Source organism: Chionomys nivalis, chromosome 3 (genome assembly GCF_950005125.1).
Source record: "Chionomys nivalis chromosome 3, mChiNiv1.1, whole genome shotgun sequence".
Lineage (NCBI taxonomy): Eukaryota > Metazoa > Chordata > Mammalia > Rodentia > Cricetidae > Chionomys > Chionomys nivalis.
This window is the reverse complement of record NC_080088.1, coordinates 37,818,699-37,838,839: the sequence shown is the minus strand read 5'-3', so window position 1 is coordinate 37,838,839 and position 20,141 is coordinate 37,818,699. Positions and strand designations below refer to the sequence as shown.

Sequence of the window (20,141 nt, the reverse complement as noted above, 5' to 3'; positions counted from 1 at the left end):
TGGTTCAAGATCTCCAGCTCATTAACTCTGCAGTGGTCCCTCTTCATCCTGTAGTGCCTAATCCCTACACACTTCTTTCTACTCTCTCCCCAGGAACCTCCCACTTCTTAGTTCTAGATCTTAAGAAGGCTTTTTTCTCTATTCCTCTCAGCTCTCAATCTCAAAATATCTTTGCCTTCCCCTGGACTGACCCTGACACTCACCTCTCCACACAGCTCACCTGGACCATCCTTCCCCAGGGATTCCGGAACAGCCCACACCTATTTGGTCAGCTTTAGCTTCTGATCTACTCTCACTGTCTCTCCCTAATTATAAACTCATACAGTATATAGATGATATCTTATTTGCAGTCCATCCTTGGAGATCAGCAAAACTGATACCTCCATTCTTTTAAATTTCCTATCCAAAAAGGGCTATAGAGTCTCACTTTCTTAGGTCCAACTGTCTACCTTTCAGGTTATTTACTTGGGATTAATTATTACCCCAAGCCAAAAAGCTATTACCCTAGACAGGAAAAAGCTAATGCAGTTCCTCCTACAAAAGAAACGGTTTTATTGTTCCTGGGAATAGCTGGCTTCCTGTGTTCCCGGATCCTCTCTTTTTCTCTCCTTACCTGCCCCTTATATGAGGCAACTCTCAGCTCTCTGCATGAGCCCCTTCTCTATCTAGTTACTAAACCCTTCCAGAGACTCCAGCAGGCCCTTATCCAGGTCCCAATTCTTCATCTCCCAGATTTAACTCGTCCTTTCTCCCTATCTGTAAGAGAGAAGGAGGGATATGCCCTCGGGGTCTTAGGACATCAGCTGGGACCTTCCTTTGCATCTGTAGCGTACCTGTCAAAGAAGCTGGACCTCACCACTCAGGGCTGGGCATACTGCATGCACACTTTAGTGACCACTGAGCTTCTTATTTGTGAGTCAAAGAAATTAACCTTTGGGTCACCTACCACTGTCTTCTCCCACCAAAATCTGTCCCATCTCTTAACTTACAGAGGCTTACAAACCTTACCCCCTTCCTGAATTCTTTCCTTCCAGGTGGCACTAATAGAAGATGCCACATTCACTTTCCAATCCTGCCCACCCCTTAATATCTCAAATCTTCTACCTCAACCTAACATTAATTATTCCCCATTTCATTCCTTCATAGAAACCTTAAAGGATCTACTGCCCCACCCCTCACATATGCAGGAGGGCAAACTGTCCCAGGCCACTTTTATCTGGTACACAGATGGCAGCTCCTTTTTATGTGATGAGACCTGTAGAGCAGGCTATGACATAGTGTCAGATACTGGGGTGGTGGAGGCACAGGCACTCTCTGCCCATACCACTAATCAGGGGGAATTTAGCCCTTACCCGTGACTTCCAGTTATCAAAGGGACAATCTTTAAATGTTTACACAAACTCCAAATATGCCTTTCATATCCTCATATCCTGTCCCATGCAGCTGACTGGAAGGAGCGCAGGCTTCTTACTTCTTATGATAAAAGGAGGATCCATAACTAACTCAGGTTACATTATGGGCCTGTTAAAGTCGCCCATCTCCCCAAGGCTATAGGAATTATTCACTGTCAGTCTCATTAGATTGACAATTCCATTATTTACAAGGGAAATAACTGGGTCGACCAAGCAGCTAGGACAGCAGCACTCCAGAGTCCAAACCTACCTCAACCACCTCAGGGGGTTCATACAGTACAGCCCACATTCTTGCAGACACAACCTGACACCCGGCAAATTCTATCCCACCTACATCAGCTCTTTCATCCTATTAGCAAAGCTCTGTTTTATTTTGTCAAGGCTCACCTCCTGCCTACCCCTGAGGACTTAAAAGCTATCACTGCCTCTTATAAAATCTGTCAAAAGTCAGATCCCAAGACCAAATATCATAGCTTCCCTTTTCCACCCACCAGGAACTCCACCCACCAGGCTCCCTTCCAGGAACTGACTTGGAGCTTGATTTTACTCATATGCCCACAGTCAGACAAGTTAAACATATCCTGGCTTCGGTGGACACCATATCTGGGTGGATTGAAGAATTTCCACCATTAACAAGAGGGCCCAGAAAGTTTCCGACGTTCTTCTCTGAGAAATTATCCCCCCGTTTGGAATCCCAACCTCTCTTCAGTCGGATAATGGCCCAGACTTTATCTCCCAGATCTCTTAAACTTTATTGAAGGCGCTTAATATTCCCTGGCATTTTCATATCCCATACCACCCTCAGTCTTCAGGGAAGGTAGAACGAACTAACTGTTCTTTAAAAATTGTTAAGATGTCACAGGAGCTTTACCTTGACTGGGTAAAACTTTTGCCTCTGGCCCTCCTTGGGCATAGAGTTCTACCCAAAAGCCCCCTTTCCATCTTGCCCTTTGAACTCATGTATAGGTGGCGAGTTTTAACTCCTGGACTCTCACCTAAAACCTCTCCCCTTCCTGATCACCTGCTTACTCTGCTGTTATCCCATCTTTGCTCATATTATGGGATTTTACCGACTACTCATTACCTCAGCCATGTGCTAATTCATGCCCACCGCCGATTAAAATAGGGAATCAGGTACTATTCTCTCCCCCCAGACCAACGCCCCTCACCCCTTAATGGCAGGGGCCATTTAAAGTAATCCTTGTAACTCCCACAGCTGCCTAGCTCGAGGGACTCTTTCATTGGATCCACCTGTCTCACCTTAAACTTTTTACTCTTCCAGCTCAAAATACCCCCTCATATATGGTAACACAAACAGGGCCCTGTTCCCTTAAGTTCCAGAGGGCACCAAGATCAGCCACCCTTCTCCAGTTCCAGAAAAATAAACGTTTCTTCACTGTACTCAACTCTCCTGTGCCCAAAACTCCATATACTCTCGCTCTTCCTCTTTTTCCTATCTGCGTTAACAACTTCTCTATATCTCCAATGTCATACTTAAATTTCCAATTAACTACTCAGCTGTTATTGCAGGGACCATCATTAAACATAGAGCTGGAGGTACAAGGATTCCCAAAAGTCCAGGTGGTAAGAAACAATGAATTTGGGGACATTCACAGTTCTAGACTCCAAAAACTCACAAAGGTTTATCACTGACTGTAGCAGTGTCTCCTGGACGTTAAGGCAATACCATGATGCTAAAGAGAACAAGTACTTTAAGATTTGCTTCAGTTAAAACATTGAGGGGTCTAATAATTCCCCTTTCTAATAATTTCCCCTTCTTTTCCTCCCTCCTCCCCACCATCTTCTATTCCAACACTATACCATCATAATCATAAGCTTTTAATATGTCTAAAATTTATTTCTTTTCAAACATTTTTTCATAAGCTCCAGGGAGCCAATTGGACATATCTAAATAGACCAGACTCACCCAGAATAAGTATTATTTAGTTATTTCCTTATTATTCCTAGTCTTGGGAACCCCTGGGAAATTCCCTCCTCCACCTTCCAAAAAACACCCCTCTATCTTCCATATTAGGACTCTACACCCTTAATCACCAGGATCTAAAATATTTTCCAGACATAATTTTTGCCTTTCCAGCATCTTGCAAGTCCAAGCTGCCAGCCAGCCAGTTCCACGGAGCCCGGAAAAAAACGCATAGGTAATCTGCCACCCCAACAAGTTGAGATGGTCAGCATCTCAACTCTCCGACTCCCACAAAAATCATCAAAAAGCAGTCTCAAGAGACCTGATGATGCCCACAGAATCAGCAGGAAGCAGTCACAACAGACCTTATGATGCTCCATTCCCATCCATTAAAGACTCCCAAACCCCCCAAATTTTTATAATAAACAAAGGGTGGACTGTAATGATTCAGCCACACAGCATGGTTGACACTTCTGGGTTCTAGGGTCATGCACGCCCTCAGGCAGAAGTACCTAATGGCCCCGGGGATCTTAAAGGACCCTGGGTGACCCATGTGCGGCTGGTTGCATCACAAACATCTGACACAACTGTGTGAGCCCTTGCGTGCATGTGTGAACTCTGTCATCTGTGATTGACATAACCACCTCATCCCTCTGGGCGCATGCATTAGGCAGCCTTTAAAAGCTCAAGGCACCATCTTCAGCTCTCTCTCTCTCTCTCTCTCTCTCTCTCTCTCTCTCTCTCTCTCTGTACACTGACCTCATCAGGCCTGTACCCCCCTCCAATAAACTCCTAAGAGGGTTTGTTGTGTGTTTCTGTGTTTCCTTCTTGCTTGTACCAGGTAATTTTAGATGCCAATAAAATAGAGAGAACACTAATTTTGATCTTGTTTCTGTTTTTAATGAGATAGTTTTTCAAGATTTCACTGCATGAGTGTTTGTTCCTTTTTTTTTTTTTTTTTTTTTTTTTTCATTTTTTCCCCACAGGTTTACTCTCTGTAGCTCTGGCTATCCTGGACCCTGGAACTCACTTTGTAGACCAGACTGGCCTGGAACTCAGAGATCCTTCTGCCTCTGCCTCTCAAGTGCTTGGGCTAAAGGGATGCACCACCATCACCAGGTCAGTGTTGTAATATGAGCGGCGGGGCTGCGTCCCAGCACCCTGCCGCCCCGCATGGCTTTACCTGAAATAATTACACAGAAACTGTATTCTTTTAAACACTGCCTGGCCCATTAGTTCCAGCCTCTTATTGGCTAGCTCTTACATATTGATCTAACCCATTTCTAATATTTTGTGTAGCACCATGAGCTGGCTTACCAGGAAAGATCTTAACCTGCGTCTGTCTGGAGTGGGAGAATCATGGCGACTCACTGACTCAGCTTCTTTCTCCCAGCATTCTGTTCTGTTTACTCCACCCACCTAAGGGTTGGCCTATCAAATGGGCCTAGGCAGTTTCTTTATTAATTAACCAATGAAAGCAACAGATTAGAAAGAAATCGCTCCCACATCAGGTCAGTGTATGATTTTATAATTTCCCTTCAGCACATTTGAGTTTCTGTCTACTCATAGCTGACCAAGAACTCCCCCTCCCACCTGTGGCCAGGTTGAGCTATCTCACTATGTATCCCAGGCTGGCCGGGAACTCCCTGCCTTCTGCCTTCAGCTCTCAAGAGCTAGGATTAGGGCTGGAGAGATGGCTCAGAGGTTGAGAGCACTGACTGCTCTTCCAGAGGTCCTGAGTTCAATTCCCAGCAACTGGTGCTCACATGGTGCCTCACAACCATCTGTAATGAGATCCGGTGCCCTCTTCTGGCCTGCAGGCATACATGCAGACAGAACACTGTATACATAATAAATAAATAAAAATCTTAAAAAAAAAGAGCTAGGATTACAGGTTTACAAGATCATGTCTATTTTTTGAACTATAACTTCTAAAATGACAAATGGTTGTTGATTACCAAATGACTTTTAAGCCTGACCTCCAGAAACTCATAATGATATATATTAGTTATACTTTTGTTGAAAATACCATTCTTGGTTTTTATTTTGTCTAGCAACATGGATTGGTTTTTGTTATGCCCAGATCATGGAGTATCCCCAAAACTAACTAAAAGACTGAGTCCTGTATATAAGAACAAAGAGCTTTTATTCTTACAAACGTTTGCGAACTTGGTCTCTCTGTGTATCCAACTTATTTGAGTGATCAGAGAGCTCAGTTAGGGTTGGGTTTTTATAGTAGCAATGGTGGGGGTAAGGGATTTCTAAGGTTCAGGACCCCTGATTGGCTGACATTTGTCTAGGGGCATCCTGGTGAAAAGCAATGGGTGTGTGCTGGCAGGTGATCCTATCTACAATGGTTGAAATATTAGAAGTTTCCTTTGGATGGTCTGTTTCTAGGTGGTGCCTGTGTAGTCTCAGTTTGTGGTCTTTCTTGGAACCAGGTATTTGCCTTTGAGTTTGGCAAACCCACCCCCACAGCAAAAAACGGCCTTTCACCTCTTTAGCTTCCTGAATGTTTTACCCAGGGAATCGATCTTCTGCCAAGACAGGTAGACTAAATCTTTCCCCCACAGGAAAAATCTTTGGGCCTCTTGTACTCAGCAGCTAATGGCAAGCACTGCTTCTAAGACTGGTGTTCTTCAAGGACTAAAGAGAAGATTTGGGATTGCCTGCGTAGCTAAAAAGCTTTCTCATTTTTGTTCATTTATCCTTCCCAGATCTGTGTAATGGCATTTGATAATTTAAGATATTGTTAACTTACTACTTCATCCATGACATTTCATAGTTTCCTGCTAAAATATACACAGGTGTGCCTCTTTAACAAGGCTTCATAATCCAGGACTAACAGGTGTATCTCTAAAATCCAGAGTTCCCAATTCCCTTTAATTGTCTTCTAAAATGTTCATACCTTTTAACCCAAAGCAATAGCCTTTTGCTATGACACCAAAATGTAAATCTGTTCCAGTTCTCTTACAGGTTCCAGGAAACAGTTCTGCTATGTTAACCTCATCCAGTTTCAAGTATATGTTACAGGTCACTCATGGTGCCTGGGCCAAGACCAACTCACAAAGCACTCTTCAGATAATGCCAAACACCTGCAACAGCTCCTGGAACTTCACCATTGGTACCAACTCTCGTGGATCAAGGACACCTACCAACTAAAATCTGGTTTTATATGCTATTGTATCCCAATTACACATCCAAGCCTCACCTATACAACCAGGGCAACTCTCTGTCCCATTCTTTGTGGCAGTTAATGATTTCCTATGGCTAGCCCTATTTTATAGCACCAATAATAACAATATTTTTCTCCTATCCTCCCGCCTTCTCAGCTCCCTCAAAAAGCAGCTGCCTGAGAACTCCAGGATGACAGGGAACCAGATGTTGCTCCAGCCACACTTCTCATTGAGCGTAAACCCACCAACTTTCAGCTCTCCCTTGTCACCCCATGCTTGCAGGTAATAGCCAGACTTGAGCCGATATCCCTATATCCAAAAATTCTGGAATGTTTGATGGGAAGTGAGACTCCAGCCCGCTAACATCCCTATATCCAAGGAGTCTGGGATGATTGGAAGCATCATCCCAGTCCCTGGTATCCATCCTAAGCTCCCTCCCCCAAGGAGTTGCCTTGGTCCAGACACCACCTCCAGGAAACCGGCAAGTGCTGACCCCTCCCCAGGGAGGGTCAGGACCACTCCCACAGGCTATTTAGGCTCACACCAAAAAAAAAAAAAAAAAAAAAAAAAAAAAAGGAACACGTGATCTTGGGGTTTGCATGGACTCCCCCCTCTTTGTCTTTCCCCCACCATGCTCCCATGCCACCAGGGAGCGCTGCATTCATTAAATGTGGTCATCTTTGATTTGGTTTAATCTGATCTGATTGAAGTTATTTTGCGTCGACAGAGAGGTTCCTCTTAAGGATTATTTCTAACAATTAACACCTCTTTTTTCTCCATAAAACTGTTTGTACATGACTTTGCTATATTTTTCTTAGGATCATTCTAAAAATTTTGATCTGTTTTAGAAAAGCAGTATTAAAATATGGAAATGTGTCCGGCTTTTCCCTTGCATTTTACATCATAAGAAGCTGTTGTCAGTGCTCTCTAGCCAAAGGCCACCGGAGAAGCCTGTGATTGAATGAGTTGTGTTTGTTATTCTAGCAGCATGGAAGAGTGCTCTAGGTAGGGACTGACAGGCAGAGAGGTGGTCAAACCTGTTAAACTGCTTAAAGTTCGCCAGGTGGATTTGGATTTGAGTTTAAGAAAGTGGGACTTGCCAGAGGATCGGAAAGTACAGGGATTGTGTAACTTGCATCCTTTTAACTGAAATGGTTGTTCCTGGGTTCTGGGTACTGTATACTGAACTCAATCTTCAGCTTTAATTTTAATATCATATAACAGCTGTACTTAACTGTGGGATACAGAAGAGTACTTTGATATATTAATATACCATGTAGTTGTCAAATCAGGATAATTAGTATTTCCAACTTCTCAAATATTACAATTTTTATGTTTGGGCCCTTTTAAGCATTCTCCTATAGCTATTTAAAAATATGTAATTAAATATTTATTTATTTATTATGTATACAATATTCTGACTGTGTGTATGTCTGCAGGCCAGAAGAGGGCACCAGACCTCATTACAGATGGTTGTGAGCCACCATGTGGTTGCCGGGAATTGAACTCAGGACCTTTGGAAGAGCAGGCAATGCTCTTAACCACTGAGCCATCTCTCCAGCCCAAAAATATGTAATTAATTGTGGGATGTAGTTTTGTTACTATCCTATGACAACAGGATTACTTCCTCCCCTCTGACTTTATTTTGGTACACACTGTCCCTCCTTTCACCGTTATCTCTCTCACATCCCCTTCTTAAACTCTTGTGACCCCATTGCAATCTGTATTTCTATGTCCTCAGCTCACTTGGTTTCCACAGATAAGTGGAAGCATTGTCTTTTGTCTTCTTACCTGATTTATTTTACCTGACATAGTGCCTCTAGTGATATCCGCATCGCCATAAATGATAAGATTTTTGTGAATAATATTCCATTGTGCATATATAGCACATTTATTTATTTATTTATTTATTTATTTATCAATTGATGAATACCGTGGTTGATGTCATATCTTGGCTATTGTAAATAGTACTGAAGTAATTATGGGCCTGCACATAAACATTTGATTGCTTATTCTATTTCTTTTGGATAAATAACCTTGTGGCGGGATTGTAGGGTAACATATTGTGCTAATGTTCATTTCTCCCTTCTGCAACAACCTGCAAGGCATTAGGGCTGACCTGACTGGGGAAATGGGGAATGAAGAAATGACTCACATATACAGAAAAGCTGGGGTCTGTTGGGTAGTGAGCTCCGATGGAACTGCAATAGAAGGCTGAAAGCTTAGGATGTTTATTATATATCACTGAACAAGGAATCAGATTTATTATATACAACTGAATGAGGAGGTGGGTGAGCCAGCCTTGGTAGTGGGTCTGTGTAGATGGCAGTGCTGGACTGCAGTCATGGAAGTTGTGGTTGATACTTTCTGCATTTACAGTCAGTCTCTGTCCTTGACCAGGAGAAGGCTTTGCCATTGCCCTGGATCTGAGGCATTGGGGTCCTTGATGTAGACTGCCTTGGACGGTCAGTAGTCTAGAGATTGTAACCCGCCTGGCTGGTCAGTTATTCCAGGGTCCTGGAGAGGTACTACCTGAAAGACATGGATGGGAAACAGGAAGAAGGCCAAGCATAGTTCTTGTCAAAGCCTCCGTCTATTAGAGTCATTGTACAGCTTATATATCCTCTGGATGAGGAGTTTGGCTTGGATAGGGGCAGGGGAATGGGATCTTGCCTTGTGGTCCACGCTGGTCACGTAGGCCAAAAGGTTACGATCGGTCAGGTCACGATTCCTCTGCCAGGAGTTCACAGGTTGACACACCTAGTTCTCTGGATAATTAGAGTGTGAGGCGGGTTCCGCTAACAGCTAGCTCTCTACTGACAGTTAATTGGGTGCGGGATAGGCTCTGCCAATAAAACAATTCTCAATACAATTGGGAAGTGGAGCCCTCTGCAAACTCCTCAGGGCGATGATCCCTATAATAATTTTCGGGGGAAAATGGCTCCTGACACCTTGACATGGCCATGTTTGTGTCAACAATATACATTCACCTGGGACTTAATCCCCCACCGACAAACAACAATTTTTAAGAATGTCCCTGTCTCTGCATTCTTGCCAGCATGTACTATTTTTATCTGGTGATAGATTCCAACAGGCATGAGATGCTATGTCATTGTGGTTTTGATCTACAACACTGCTGTGAACAACTGTTATCCACACATAGAGCAGCATTGGGCGAGGACAAAGTTATATTTGTAACAGTTGTTTGCATTAGTCAGGAGAGAAGACAGTTGATGTTTTGTGGATTGCTTGAACAACATTATGATATGTGGGTTTCTCTCATCTTATTATGATCTTAGAGTGACTTTGTCTGATACAGGCATGGTGAGATAGTATCCTATGGTACAGTAATTGGGAACCCTAGGCTACCTCTTGTGAAAGAGTTCTGGGTGGAAGTGTAGACCAGTTCCTAGCATCCAGGCTAAATATTACAAATTTTTAAATATTTAAATTTGTAGTCATATTAAAATTTACTAAAAAGTGGATGAATATATCCTGGTTATCATGGGACCAAAATCATTTTCCATTGCTTATGGGAGTATAAATTGGCAGAACTGTCTTGGGAATGTGTGTATCAATGACTTAAATTAAACATCCCAGAAATCTTACCATCTGGAAATATAGTTCATGAAAATGAGGACATAGAGACAGAGCCACCAAAATTGTGCAAGAGTGTACATATCCGGGTTTTTTGTAATAACTCAAAAATGGAAAATGTTAACCTGTCTGGATAAATGACTTGAGAAGTGTTCCTGAATAAATTAATGAGTAAATAAAGGTCCTTTAGCACCATCATCTTAGTCATATCCAAAATCAACTTCAAATGGAACCAGAAAATTACAAAAACAAGACCATGAGATGGGTAAAACTGAGTAGTGAATAAGGCCATTTCCATAACATAAAAATCAAAAAGAAAAAGGCTAATAAATCTATATATAAAACTGAAATTTCTCCAGGCAAAACTTTGTACAAATTAGAACACATATAATTATGAGAGTAAGATATAGACTACAGATGAATCTTTACCAGCCTTTCATCATGACAATATTTATGTATACAACAAAGTTGAAGTATATAAAATATTTGGAGAAAAAGTAGATTTGTATCATTAATTTATTATATGTTTTCACATATATATTCCTGTCTTTAATATTCATTAATCCACTATTTCATGTATTGCCAGGTAAACTGTGGTTATCTCCTGTTGCACAGGGCTGTCTTCTCAGTCAAGAGGCCCATGAGTTCAACTGTGCCCACTTACTTAAGATTGTCCTAGCTTGGCTTACCGGCTGTTGAAGTTTCCTCACGGAGGGAGTTGTCAGTGAGGGTCATGGAATCCTCACTGAAATATCCAACTACTCCTCCTCTCCAGTAATATCCAATTTCATGTAGCTTTGGGGAGGGGAAGAGTATATAGATGGGAAAGGATTCCGGGAGGGAACTCCATGCAGGAAGCTATTAGGAAGTCATCGTTCATGTTGGGTGCAGCCTTTCCAGGGTAGCTGCTTTACAGCTGTTCAAGCTCCTACCTACAACCCCTTACCCATTACTCCTGTAAGTAATTCTAGCAGAATCACTGGTTCTGTGAATGGGCTTTGGTGGGCTCTTATCAGGATTTGTTATTGGGATCTTAGAAGGAGGGGGGTAGATGTTTTTATAACTCCCTTATGGAAGGAATTCTAACAACATCCTCAAACACTTCAGCGTAACACTTCATAGACTGTTGTATTCATATGAATATTCATACAATGAAATGAACTGAGTATCCTGTTCACCTAATTCTTCCCTTGGGGACAGCTAGGTCAAGATACCTCATCCAGTTACCAACTGTGGTTAGGCACTGGAAGATTCTGCTTAAGTTTGGTTGGAGTCACTGTGAATAGTTCAGCTTTGGCTACCAAAGCCCCTCCAAAGTGCATCACACCCAAAGCCCATAGTCCTGGGGTTGGGCCAAGGCTCGCACCACTATTGGTTGCCTACTGTTGAGGGAACTTCCTGGTCCAAGGGCATCACAACTGCTTCAACTGGTTCCAGTTAGACTAAGGGATGGATAGACTAGCCTGGTTATCTTCTCTTGATACTGAAGCTCATGTAGAGTCCCTGTAAGCCTGCAGATCTTGGGGATGAGGGACATAGCATATTGCCACTGAGGTCCAGGGCAAAATCTTGTGTTTACTACTTTGCCCTAGCCACAGTGTCTGGGAACTTACCCTGTTCTGTATTGTTCAAGGTTGGGCCCCTTGGCCACTTAGACTGGCAAGCGGGTGGGTCACATTTAGTGTTATAGCTACAGCACCTGTAGCATCCTAGGAGCCCACCGAGGCCCACATTGAAACAGGTCTCTCTCACTGGTGTTTACCTGGTACCAAGATAGTCCAAGATAGGACAATATCTTTGAGTTGTAGCATGGAAAAACTATTCTGTTCAAGACTGGCTCTGTGGGTCAGAATTTCTATCCTCTCCCTTCTCCTATATCCCCAGGGCGTTTTGAAATGGAGTATTGTATAAGTTTTAAGAGATGTAAAAGTGCCAGGCCTTCTACTGGCTAAGCAGGAGGACTGGGTCTAACTCTCAGCATGTCCTCCATCCTGCATCAGTCAGGGAGGGACCTGGAACATACGTACTGTCTCTGTCTCCAAGTTCTGTCTGTTGCATGTCATGACTCAGGTTTCACACCTAAAGGTTCTGTAGGGGAGGGGGCTGCACCTACATTAACCACTCTAGAAGGCTTATTGGCAGTTAAAAGTTCAATGACTGTGGGGAGATGGAATGCTGCAGGTGTAGAGTGGATCTGTCTTGGGCCATTTTAACTCCCCAAGTGTGGGGAGCAAATGAAGTCCTGACGAAATGTGCATTGCTGACATGGTGATGGCCATACAAGAAACCCAGTGTTTCAGGTGCATGGGAATGATCATGTCTTTCCTGGGTGAAGTTCAGAGTAATAGCAAAACCTTCCTTGGATCTGAGTGTGAGTGTTGACAGTGTGTGCTGAAAATGTCCACCATAGCTTTCTCACTGTGGTTGTTTATAGCCAAAAGACTGTCCCCCCCCCCCATAGGAACTGTTCTTACCAAAATAAGTGAAACCTGCCTCCTTGCTCTGTATCAAATAAAAAAAATTTGAGCTTCCAGGTACTGCGACTTCTCATCAGACTCCAGTTTTTATGTTCATGTGTCCACGTACCTGTGTTTGTCCCTTCTTCATTCCCTGGCTGACCTAGTTAGGTCAAATATTGGAGCTGTGCAGGGCACAGCACCTACATGTTGTTTACTGCCTACCTCTGTGTGTGAGACCTAACATTTGTGTGACTTCGGTAAATCCTCCTGGAACATACTAGTTTACACTTATTTAAAATTCTAGCGTCTGGGACCTATAATAGAGGTTAGAGACCTAGCCTATGCAGCCACTAGTGCATGTGCAAAGCGTCTTGATAATAGCTTTCTCCGTTCTCTTACACAAACCTTCCGTGAAACTATGACTACATTCACATGAGACTTGGGATACCTTAATCTGTATCTCTGGTCCACGGACACTCACATTTGTCTCTGTAATAAACTGTCTCTCATTCCCGCTAAGGTGAGCCGTGTTTTGCTTTGTTTGATTTTGTGCGGACTGTGGAGCGTCTCACGGCTTTCCATTTGGCTTTTGCAGCCTGGTCAGGCAGGACGGCTGTAGGACATGCTCCAGCTTGGGCTCTGCTGTTTCCTTTACAAACTCACGCCCAACCTGTCTGGCTTTCCCTGGTCTCTGATTGCACACACGTGCTGGAAGCAGCAGAGTTCGGCGGGGGGGGGGACGGGGGGGTTGGGGGAGGGACTGGAGGGCCGACTCCATTATCTCTGCAGTTCAGGGTAGCCTTCTTTCACAGTTCTGAGAATCCGTGTTTCAAACTAGAAATTGTGCCTTTTAAGGGACATTTCACAGAGTCCGAAGTCTTTTGTTTGTCCCAAGCGCAGGAGGTGCCCTATCTGAGGCAGAGGCTGAGTTGCAAAGAACACCCTCCACCCACAAAAGCAGTGAGCTATCCATCACACTCAAGGTGACCACAATGCCAGAACCCCCGGGGATGTAGTTGTGTTGCTTGCGTGCGCGTAGCACCCACAGGGAGCTGGGATTCATCCTCAGCGCTGCATAAAACTGGAAGTAATGCCCTTAAGCACTTACGAGGTGGAGGCAGCAGAAGAATCAGTTCAAGCTCATTCTTGGCTACACGAGTCGGAAGCCAGCCTGAAATGCATGACACCTTGTGTCATAAATAAATAATTAAAACAAATGTTAAGGTTAGTGGTGATGTTTTAGAAAAATACTAGGTAGTACCAAAAAGCAAAGCAAAACGAAACAAAATGTTTGCTCTTTCCTGCCTTTTATTTTGAGGCAGGTTCTTTCTATTAGCCCAAGCTGAGAATCTGAGATGACTTCTAGAACGTTTAATTGGCAGTTTGAATATTGATCCTCTTAAAATTTGTGAAAGGTATCTGTGGCTGATTCTTATACCCACATCTTTGTGTTCCAACAAAATTGGCCTTTTTCTTAAGATAGTCCTCCAGTTTCCCCTATTTTCTTACTAGAAATGTTTCTTAGATATCAGCTTCCTCATGCTTGTAAGTAGCAGTATATAAACAGGATACGTAACTCAGGTGTTCTAAGTACTTTTCACGTATGGATTTCTACCTTATTAGCTCCATTTTATAGACTAAACTGAGGCAAAAAAAAAAAAAGAGGTAAAGCTCATGCATGGGCATGGGGCTAGTAAGTTTTGTAGCTGGGACACAATCCTAAAGAGGTTCCCGTTTGTTCTCAGGAAATGCTAACCACATCAACCCTCAGAAGTCTATCCTGCCCTACCCATATCCAGGTCTGAGGAGTCTATCCTGTCCTACCACATCAGCCCTGAGACTTCTACCCTATACTGCCCACATATCTATCCTGAATTACCCACCTCAGCCTTGAAAAATCTGACGTAAGTTTACATCTTTGCGCCTGCAAATAAGTTTGCAGTATGCTCCGGACTACAGAGAGTTAATTACCTCTGAATAACCCAGCCACATCTGTTGCTGCCTTGAGAAAGCACCAGGCAGCAGTAACTATTTCCTATATGCCCTTCAGGGAAGGGTCACCTTTCTGCATGAAAAATCCCCTTTAAAACCCCACTTTCCAGGCATAAAATATGCTCACAATGAGGGCAGAGCATTGAGATCAAGTTTGCCTGCTTCTTCTACTGCAGTTTCTTGTACTTGAATTTACCCAATTTTTTATTCTATGGAAATGTCAGATAAGACATGTTTTCACCATATGCACCTTCCACATTTTCTCCTCTTAATTTCTCCAGAATTTACCTAATCTTGACTGACACTGAGTGCTTGGCGGACCATAGGACAGGGTGGGAGACACCTTTTAAAATGTATAGAATATCATGCCCCAGGAAGTCCTGCTGTACGCAGCGGTACACCTAACCCATGTGCAGGAACTTCTTTATACAAATTACAGTGCAGAACAGATTTATTTTCATCCATGAGACAATAAGAAGGAAAACATTCTTCAGGCAAGTGGAAAAGACAGACTTTAAATTACTGACTCTAGGACCAGCAATAAAATGGCTGCTCCTATTTGCCACCACTCAGTTATTTCCTTGGCAGCTCCAAGTCAGGGTGACAGGGTGCAGGCGTGTTTCCTCTCCCTTCTCCTCCTCTTCCTCCTACATCTGAGCCTCCTCATTTCGCCTCTTCAGCTCAGCGATTTCCTTTTCCAAACATTCTTCATTTGTGTTCTGTTTAGGTATGAACTCTCTCACAAATTTTAATGTCTACATAAATAAAATAGAAAAGAACTCCATTAGAGACCATCTACGGACCGAGAGGCAGTTGATCCAAATATTAGCCCATGAACCAGCAGTGCCCAGATCATAGCAGAAAAATATTCCCAAGCTCTGTCAGACTCACTAAATCAATACCTGCATCTTCAAATGGACCAGGTGATTCATATGCATATTGAAGGTCCCAAACCCAAAGAGCAGATCAAAGACATTTAAAGCCTCTAGGTAGATGCAAGTGCCTACTTGCAGTGAGTTATGGAGAATATCAACAGTGGAGATCACTTTAAGGGATAAGGTTTTCTTGACAAGTTTTTCTTTTTAGTTTTTATTTTATGTCTATTGGTATTTTGCCACGGGTGTCTGGTCCCATGCAACTGGAGTTACAGACAGTTGTAATCTGCGTTGTGGGTGCTGGGAATTGAACCTGGGTCCTCTAGAAAAATAGTCAATGCTCCCAACCACTCAGTCATCTCTTCAACCCCTTGACAAGTTTTCAATCCTGATTACTTGCATCATGTGGAGATTGACTGGATAAAAGGAACCCATTTTCAAGACTTAGTGCTCCGACAGAAGGCTCAACTGCTTACACCTTCTTAGAGCTGCTTGGTTGAGCCCATTGCCTAACTGGGGTGGAGAACTTTTGTGCGACATTTTCTTCAATTTGACTTCCTGAGATGCTATGGGCTTAGTGAAAGAGAAGGTACACTTTGAGCCAGAGTGCTCACCAACTATTAGGAAGGGATCCCAGAGATTATCAGAACCGGTTGGCTACTTACATCGGTATCTCCAGTATTAAAGGCTGAGGCATGCAGATTTTGCAGGACCTTGGTTAATTCTTTTTCCATACTTAGAGCAATTGTCACACAGTTAAAATGATCCCAGTTGTTTATTTCAGGTCTCTGCTGGAAATGAACAGGTAGTCAGTTTCCTGCCTTGGGTGATTTCTATTTAAGAGGAGGACTAGGTTTGCGAGTGAGAAGGATATCACTCTTCGTATCGCACAGTGGAGTCAGTCAAAGTCTTAACAACTGGCACCTGGCTCCCCTGCAGTCATCTTGATAAATTGATTTGGACCTCAGGACAGTAAAAAGATCCTCGACAAATTCAGTTGCTGCATAGCAAGGGTATTAAGGGCAAAAAGTACGGGCTAATAATTGTTCCATTGGCTTTGAAATTCTATAATGGTGGTTCGATTTTGTTGTGTAGAAGATATGCACTTCCTTCATAAAAACACATCTAAAATGATATTACATATGAATGGATGCGACAGTCTTTGGGTAGCCCTGGCTGTCCCGAAACTCACTCTGTAGATCAGGTTGATCTCAAACTCACAGAGAGCTGCCTGCATCTGCCTCCCGAGTGCTGGGACTGAAGGTGTGCGTTGCTGCCACAACTACTCCTGAGCTAGGACACAACAGTCTTAAGTTAAGATCAGATTGTTTCTTTGGAGTGTTGGCATTCAGTGAGACCAATGTAGTAAGAGACATTGATGAGACAACAATAATAAATCCTTGAGGGTCTACCTGAATTTTCTGTAAACTGAAGAAGGATGGTTCAGCTCCAGGGAAATCTCTTGAGAGCCCTGCCTCTAAGCTCTTCAGGGTATTAGGATCATCTGAGGAGTTTAAGACACAGCTTCTTGGCCCCATTCACAACCAGGTTCCTTGGGTCAGGGTGAGAGTCATGAATTTGCATTTCTCACTGTCCTGATATTGGACTGGGGTTTGTGATACAGAGATCTCCGTGGCTGGCTCATTGAGAAAAGCTAAACAGGTCTGTTGTGGCCAAGCTTTAGGCCTGAAGATAATGACTCACGTTCAGCTACTAAGAACAAGAATAAACTAACTAGTAAGTTTAAGTAGCAAGCAGTTGTATTTAAGATCTAGTAAAAAGCCCCCAAAGAAATTATCAGAATAGAATTACAGTCACCTGAATATCTGGAAGGCAGACCTTATTACCTCTTCCTGTGATGTATTTCAGAGACTTTTTTGCTTCGTGCCATCTCGTCACAGCCTGGTCCTGAACATGTGCTCCAAAACCAGCCACTGCCACCTGATCGTTGTAATAGTAACTCTAGGATTGGGGTGAGAATTTGGGGGAAGAGATGGCGATAAGAGAAGTTAAAATTTTAGGTAGTAATCTCATGAAAACAGTTGATTGTTTCAGTGGTCATCTAGAAAAGTTCTTTGGTTGTTCCTGGGTGGCTGGTTTGTCCTTTGAATTCTAGAAGTTTCTCTTCCCCTGAACTCAGGCTGTACCAAAGAGCAGTCACCTAAACAAGTCCCTAATCTTTCTACAAGATGACTTGTCTATGGGTCAGATATGTTACCATACACACTATCAGTTTCATTCAGTAACCGTATAGATCCATGACAGAAGCCTAGTGTAGATTTACTAAATATCTAAGAGTAGATTTATTGTACTAATCCTAGAATACTAACGTTGAGTATGAAATTGCATTAAGGTGTTAAACTGCTTATTCTGAGCCAGGTAGTAGTGGAACATGCTTCCCAGTACTCAGGAGGCAGAGGCAGGAGGATCTCTGTGAGTTAGAGGCCAGCCTGATCTACAGAGTAAGTTCCAGGATAGCCAGACCTACACTGAAAAAGTTTGTCTTGAAAAACAAAAATAAAAATAATAATAATAATAAAAAACAACTATTCTGCCACCATTGGCTATTGCCCCAATAACTTTGGGAACTCAACTGGAGAATTGTGATTCTCCTTTTCATAGCCTGTAATTTGCTATCAGAGTTATAAATTAGCAAAGTCTCCCTATTGAACCACTGTTTCACCTAATGTTAGACTGCAAGGTAAGATCAGAGCAAAGTCCCCCCATAGCTGCCCAAGAGCCCTACTAACCAAGAAATAATAAACATCACTGATGTTCATCAGCATACAGGCAACTTGATGTATAGCAGTTAAAGACTCGTCGGGAATGATATCCACTTTTGCTCTCTTCTTAGGTGCCATTTCAGCAATAGGAAATTTCAGCCATAAGATGTGCTGCCTACTCACTGGAGAGCCTCTTAAATACTAAGAAAAGTGGTCACAGCCCACTCCTTGCAATGAGATGAAATCACGACCACCTGAGACTGCAACTGCCAATCTACCAGCAAAGATATTGTTCCTGCGTAAAGAAATCAAGTTAAATGGCGAAAAATGGATTAGAAGGGGATGCAAGGATTTGTCTTCTAATTTCTTCAACGGCCAGTCTTTTTTCTCATTTTCTTTTTTTAAATTATCATTATTAATTAAATTTACTCATTTACTTTACATGCCAACTGGAGTTTCCTCTCTCCCCTTCTCCTCCAATTCTCTCCCCTCATCCTCCACACCCAATCCACTCCTCCTCTGTGTCTGTTCAGAAAGGGGCAGGCCCCTCATGGATGTCAACAAATCCTGACATATCAAGCTGAGGTAGGAATAAGCTCCTCCCCTTCTATTAAGGCTGGGCAAAGCAATCGGTATAAAAAAAGGTTCCTGGAAGCCAGCCAAAGTATGAGGGCCAGGCCCTGCTCCCACTACTAGGAGCACCACAAGTAGACCAAGCTACCACACTGTCACACATATGTAGAGGGACTAGGCAGGTCCCATGCAGGCTCCCTAGCTGTCGATCCAGAGTCTGTGAGCTCCTATGAGCCCAGGTCAGTTGTTTCTGTGGGTTCCCTTGTGATGACCTTGACCCCCTGCCCCCACCTCCACCCTCAGCTTGAACAAACTTTCCTTCCTTTCCTTTTTTATTTGAGAATGCAGGTATACTTCCTGAAGAGTAATGTTTGATATACATCAGATTCTAAGAAGCATGTTGAGAACATGTTTGTTTATAGGAAACACTACAACCCCTTCCCTCCTCATACAGAAGTGAGCTTCCAGTAGACTATGATAGAGTTATGAAATATCATAATCCTGTCAGTTAGAGGAGGAGTCGTAAGGATTTCATTAGTAACCTGGCACTTTAAGTTAGCCTTGTAAGCAGAAGGAAGATGAAGAAGTGGATAGAAGAAAGGCCTTCCACCTGCAGCCTGCCACACCCAGCTGTAGCTACGAGATGAGGCTGTAATTTACCTATCTCCAAAGTAGCATCTTTTTGACTCCTGTCTTATTCTTTTTTCAAAGGCTTCTCTGAGGCTCAGCCTGCATCTATTTCTCTATTTTTAGGCTGGTGATGGCGTGCTTGAAGGGATGTGCTGAGTCACTGTTGATGAAAATGGGTTTGCCCTGCAAAGAAAGCTCAAACTTTCTCATCTGGCAGACCTTAACTTTGAGCTAAGCCCTGTCCGCTTGAAGTGAATGGAAATGGCAGCTGTCTAGATGCTAGACTAATCCAAGCTTCAGGAGGGTGAGCAGTAAGAATCGTGATGTGTGAGACGTTTTTAAGGAAATAGCAATTGCCTCAAAGTCCATCCCTGTGAGGTGGTGAACGATGAAGAAGCCTCTTGAGGGAGAACTCATGCCAAGGAAGGAGTCAAATGTTCAAACTTGGGACAGAGTTAAACAAGGTGGTCTTAAAGAAGAAACAATTGCAAACGTGTCTTTCAGGTACCATTTTTGCCTCTTGACCCAACCCTGCCTTTGTTTCCAATAGAGTCTGAGATTACTCCTAGAAAAGGAGAGGTGGTTTTAGACAGTGTCTCTCAGACCACAGTTCACGTAGGAATGGCATCACTTGGAACCTTTGTTCCAATGCAGAATCGTGATTGGTGGAGCCTGAAGTGTTGCATTCCTTGCCTACTGCCGGGTACTGCCTGGGCAGGGCCGTACCTTGAAGAGAAAGAGTTAAAGAACATTCCTGAAAGTAATCAGTAATGTTCTGCC

General features: G+C 43.1%; 1 protein-coding gene across 2 annotated transcripts; it reads right to left on the bottom strand.

Annotated features, from left to right (window-relative positions):
• Nucleotides 1-15,054: 15,054 nt before the first annotated feature.
• Nucleotides 15,055-18,308, bottom strand: LOC130872233 (uncharacterized). 2 transcript variants are annotated; one of them, XM_057766106.1, is made up of 4 exons: nt 18,186-18,308; nt 17,254-17,397; nt 16,101-16,226; nt 15,055-15,315 (listed from the first exon to the last, which is right to left on the bottom strand). In XM_057766106.1, the coding sequence occupies exons 1-4, from the start codon at nt 18,294-18,296 to the stop codon at nt 15,208-15,210; spliced, it is 489 nt and encodes a 162-aa protein (XP_057622089.1). In that variant the 5' UTR covers nt 18,297-18,308; the 3' UTR covers nt 15,055-15,207. The 2 variants fall into 2 exon arrangements, with proteins under 2 accessions (XP_057622089.1, XP_057622090.1); XM_057766107.1 differs by having other exon boundaries at nt 16,101-16,223.
• Between the last annotated feature and the right edge of the window lie 1,833 nt (nt 18,309-20,141).